The 5,385-nt window shown below is 38.1% G+C and overlaps 1 protein-coding gene across 1 annotated transcript in view; it reads left to right on the top strand.

Annotated features, from left to right (window-relative positions):
• LOC110455766 (TPR and ankyrin repeat-containing protein 1-like) overlaps positions 1-5,385 on the top strand; it is a gene marked incomplete at its 3' end in the record, with an annotated part of 100,500 nt that overhangs the window by 59,422 nt on the left and 35,693 nt on the right. Inside the window, exons 23-25 of the mRNA XM_021506127.1 lie at positions 2,243-2,627; positions 4,164-4,301; positions 4,517-5,035. Of these exons, the coding sequence (XP_021361802.1) occupies positions 2,243-2,627; positions 4,164-4,301; positions 4,517-5,035 (1,042 nt within the window). The remainder of the gene's footprint in view (positions 1-2,242; positions 2,628-4,163; positions 4,302-4,516; positions 5,036-5,385) is intronic.

Genomic DNA, 5,385 nt, shown 5'->3' with positions numbered 1-5,385 from the left:
GGATGAAGGGCTACCAAGTTTGTTCAAATAAATGACCTTGACTTATATCCAAGGTCACAGGGGTCAAATATGTTAAAAACATTTAAACAACTTCTTCTGAAAAACCAAGAGGCCTAGGGCCTGTTCGTTTATGTGGAACAACCGATTTGTCTGTTTGTAAATGTAACAATTTCGGATATAAATGTTGGCGAACCTGCACATGTTTATGCAGGCCTTACAATGCTTTGTCAAGGTTCGCCTGAAAGCAGCTTCAGATTACTAGATCCGACTTTATTTAATAAACGAAGAACTGTTGTCCAACCGCTTCAACCGTTTAAACGAAAACGGCCCTAAGGTGATAATATTTGGCCAGTAACATGCTGGGATGAAGGGCTGCCAGGATTTTTCAAATAAATGACCTTGACTTATATTCAAGGTCACAGGGGTCAAATATGTTAGAAACATTTAAACTATTTCTTCTGAATAACCAAGAGGCCTAGGGTGATGATAGTTGGCCAGTAACATGCTGGGATAAAGGGCTACCAAGTTTGTTTAAATAAATAACCTTGACTTATATTCAAGGTCACAGGGGTCAAATATGTTAAAAACATTTAAACAATTTCTTCTGAATAACCGAGAGGCCTAGGGTGATGATATTTAGGCAGTAATATGCTGGGATGAAGGGCTACCAAGTTTGTTCAAATAAATGACCTTGACTTATATTCAAGGTCACAGAGGGCAAATATGTTTTTAACATTTAAACAACTTCTTCTGAATAACCAATAGGCCTAGGGTGATGATATTTGGCTAGTAGCATGCTGGGATGAAGGGCTATAAAGTTTGTTCAAATGAATGACCTTCATCTTTTTTCAAGGTCGCAGAGTCAAATATGTTCTAAACCTTTAAACAACTTCTTTTGAATAACCAAGAGGCCTAGGATAATGCCAGTAAGATGCTGGGATGAAGGACTACCAAGTGAATGACCTTCACCCATATTCAAGGTCACAGTGGTCAATATATGTTTAAATCTTTAAATGATTTGTTCTGTATAACCAAAAGGTCCAGGGTAATGATATTTTTCCAGAAGCATGCTGGGTTGGAAGACTATAAACTCTTTTCAACCCAATATTATAATGTCCTTGTTCGACATTCAAGGTCACAGGTGTCATATGTTTAAATCTTTTAATAGGTTCTTATGAATGAAACACTGATATTTTGCCTGTAGCTGTATTTTAGTCCACTTTTAAGATTACAAGTGTGAGATTAATACCAGGTGAGCGATGCAGGCCCATTGGGCCTCTTGTTTCAATTGTGATGTCACGCCTAGACAATAACATGACGTCACAGCCTTACGCACTGGAGTCAAAATGGAGGCTTTTTACATTTCAAGGTTGCATGACAATTGTCATTTTACAAGAGTACATGCCACAAATCTTGATTATGTCATAAAAAGGATCTTGCACACATTTTCATTAATTAGATTTTAAAGAAATTATCCTAAATTTGTTGCTGAAGGTTTTATGTTATCTAGTTTAAAAAAAATTATTGATCCTAATTTTAATTGGATATTACAATCAGCCAGAGGCTCGCTAAATTGAAAACTTCTTAGACTTGTTTCATAAATCTCATATGAAATGGAAACTCGTGTAAGATCCTATATATCAGTGTTAACTATTATTAATTATTATTGTGGAAAAATGCATAATACAAAGAAAATGGGCATTGAAGCTTGAATGAGTACTCCTGTCTAATTCTCCAACTCTTTTAAGGATCCCCGTACCACCACAATCTTATGAAAAATAACAGAGATGAAATAAAAATAATCAACAGCACTGCAGAAGCTTGTGAAAATTTTGCGGGACTAGACCAGGATGCAATCCTAGACTTCAGATTGTTAAACTATAGCTCTAAACAAACAAGCCACCTGATCAATGGAAGTGTCCTGGCTAAACTGTGCTGTAGTTATATCCGAAAGGAAGCTAAGGGGAGGTTACTGTATAAAGGAAAAACGCAGATCAGTGGAACAGAGATCCTTAAGAGGCACAAATACATGCTAGACTGTAATAAGTAAGAATAATATATAATCATGTTATTATGTAATTTTGGACAACAGATATTTTATGTATTTTTGACAATTGTTAATGAAATGATAAAACTTGCCATTGGTGTATTATTTAGGGAAGTGAGCTATGAGGGGATTGTTACAATGTATAGTTACATTAAAATTTCATTCACCTCTGTTTCTGCTTTATACACTACATAGACTGCAGTTCTTTCGACTGGCATCTATTGAGACAGAAACCAAACCGGCAACCAAGAAGCCAAAAAAAACGAGGCTGAAGATGTCGGAGGATGATGTGCTTGATGAAGAACAGGATCTGTTACTATACAGTAGGACAGATGAAACGCAGGCTCGTGCCGCACCGGAAAAAGTCCCACGCAAAGATAAGAAGTTGATTTTTGCTAAGACTTCAACACATCGTGAAACAGCCAAGAAGAAGATAGAGGAAATGATCTTCAATCTGCCAGACACTCCTTACTCTATATTCAACCCCAAAGTTCCCAGAATGGAGGAAGGTTGGAGGTCACGAAGGTCAGGTGGAGGTCAGAAGGGAGCCAGATCGCCAGACAAGAAAGATGATCTTAAGGTAGAATAGATGCAGTTATTGTTGAACCAAACATTCAGAATAGAAAAAATACGTTTCCTTGTCCCCTCCTCTCATAAAATGATTTTTAGGTCACCTGAGACAAAGTCTCAAGTGACCTATTGCGATCGCCTTTTGTCCGTCGTCGTCCGTCGTGCATCCGTAAACAATTTACATTTTCGACTTCTTCTCCAAAACCCCTGAACCAATTTCAATTAAATTTTGCAGGAACTTTAGTCCCAAGCTCCCAGGGGCCCGAGGGGCGGGGCCAAAAAGGGTCAAATTGACTAAAATTTCAAAAATCTTCTTCTCAAGACCCAGATATAGTTGAATCAAATACTCTTCATAGATGGAAGGGTCTTCAGGTGCTTTACCAAAATTGTGAATTTCTTGACCCTTGGGCAAAATTTATTATGGTTTATAATGGCAAATGATACTTTGAATATTACATGTTAATAACTTGATTGGAATTATAACCTTGAGTTGACAGTTTGATACTTTGAAAATATTGAGCCAGCCCTATCCCCAAGGGCTGTAGGGTGGGGCGCAAAGGAGTCAGTGTGCTAAAATTTCTTCATTATCCTTGTTTAGAATCAGAGGTGCTAGTTTCAAATACTTTTTAGTCTTAAATCTGTATGCGAGATATTGAATAAGGTGGTTTTATTGTTTTTTGTCACTTTGAATAATATTTCTGTACGTGTTAAAAACAAAATCAACTCTCTGTATAAATATACCAGGTGACCGTTAAGGCCCATGGACCTCTTGTTTTCTGAACCCTTGCCTGGTTACCTGGTCATAGATATGGGAGAGTCTATGAGCCCCCTCATCTTGGTTCAGAACTGGCCCACTGTGGTGTGTCCAGAATGCTTATTTTTGCTTGGACAGATTGATCAAAATACTTTGGAGTAAACTCAGTCAATAAAACATGATTTTGATGTGATTGCCAATTTATTGATCCGAGACTCTGACTGCTTTTTTTCCGATTGTCTGAATTTCTTTCCCTTTTGGGATTCTATATCTTTTAGACATTCACTAAGGTGGATCCCAAATCACCTTACAGTTTCTGTGATATAAGATATGCCATATTTCTCGGATTTAATTTCTGGTTGCCTTGCCCAGCCATATATTAATGTTTCTCATTGTCTTACTCGCTTAGTATTGCATTTCTGGTTACTTTGTGAACTAATAAAATAACGTTTCTGGTTTCCTTGCCCACTAACAAAATAATGTTTAATGTTTTTTTCCCATTCACATCCATAAAATAATGCATTTTTTGTGTCCTTGTACACCTATTTGTAGTAGTTGCATTGTCCATCCTTAAAGTATTGTTACTGGTTTTCTTTCCCATCCGTATAATAATGCATGTTACGATTGCCTTGCTAGCCCATGAAATAGTATGTGCCTTTAAGTTTTCTTATTCCATTTTACTTTTGTATTTACCTGATGCATTATTTTTGCTGAAGCTGCTACTCAATAGCAGTAGAATTTCAGGTATTTAACTCTTTTGCACAATTGAACATATTCATCTGTTGTTCATAGGTGGAGAAACTGGATGGAACAGCCCATCAGGCTGATGCAACTGCTGCCGCACCCCCTCCGCAGGAAGAGCAGCAGGTGGAGGCCGTGACCAATGGGGAGCTGGAAGCAGAAGAGGATGAGGAAAAAGAAACCTATGAGGTACACAACAGATATTCTTTGTCCTAGATCAATTAAGTTAAAGAAAACTATTATTTTCATGCTTTTACTTTCCATTATAAGAATACATATTTGCACACCTTCTACTCTAAGTACTATTTCCACTTAAAAGGACAAAATTTGTTGAATAGAAAATTTTGCTACCTGTAATTATTTTCATATTTTACGCTCTGCTGTTACAATATTCAATTATACAGGTAGATGTTCAGGCTTTTGACAATCTGGAATGGGAGGTGGAATGTACGTCTGATGTCTGGAGAACTCTCCGTGACAACCATGTCCTTCCTGAACTGAAACGGCGCATTGTCTGTAAAGTCCAGCACCTGGCCAGTGGGGAATGGAGGAAATCCCTTTGTAAACCAGTTACTGCCAGCAAAATGCCCGAAGCACTGCGAATTTTTGAGGCCAAACTGTCAAAGGGAGGCAGGATACTGTGGGAACTAGCCATTGCATTTTCGCCACGGTTGAGTGAATCTGCCGAACGCCGTTTGAATGTTGAAGAAGAAGAAGGTGAAGATCTTGCTGTGAGAGGAGGGAGGATTTACTCCGAGGTGATCAGAGTTTGGGACATTGTGTTTGATCATGATCATATTCACAGGTGTGTGGAACGTATCATCAAATCACACAATCGCGGTGAGGAGTGCATCATACAGAAAAAACTAAAAGGAGTGAAACAGACTCAGTTCCAGGAAGGAGCAGGTAAAACAAAGCTGATTTTCTAATCTGTACAAGGGGTGGGCTTAAAATAAATGAAATGTACCGGTAGATTGAATTCTTGAAAAATCTGTACCTGGCTATGTCTTTATATAGAAAACAGGTAAAAGTGTACAAAAGGTATAGGTTAATTACCCATTGTAGACTTATCATTGGTAAAATTTACAAAGGGTGGACTATACATTTCAAGTATAGATTACTTATAATAATAAACCTATGCTTTTTAGGTCACCTGAGCTTTGCTCAAGTGACCTATTCCAATCACTTTCCGTCCGTCGTCTGTCGTCCGTCGTCCGTCGTCCGTCGTCCGTCGTCCGTCGTCCGTTGTGCGTCGTGCGTAAACTTTTACATA

This window comes from Mizuhopecten yessoensis, unplaced genomic scaffold (genome assembly GCF_002113885.1).
Source record: "Mizuhopecten yessoensis strain PY_sf001 unplaced genomic scaffold, ASM211388v2 scaffold8373, whole genome shotgun sequence".
Lineage (NCBI taxonomy): Eukaryota > Metazoa > Mollusca > Bivalvia > Pectinida > Pectinidae > Mizuhopecten > Mizuhopecten yessoensis.
Note: the sequence above shows the minus strand (reverse complement) of the source record. Positions and strands in the feature narration are given on the sequence as shown.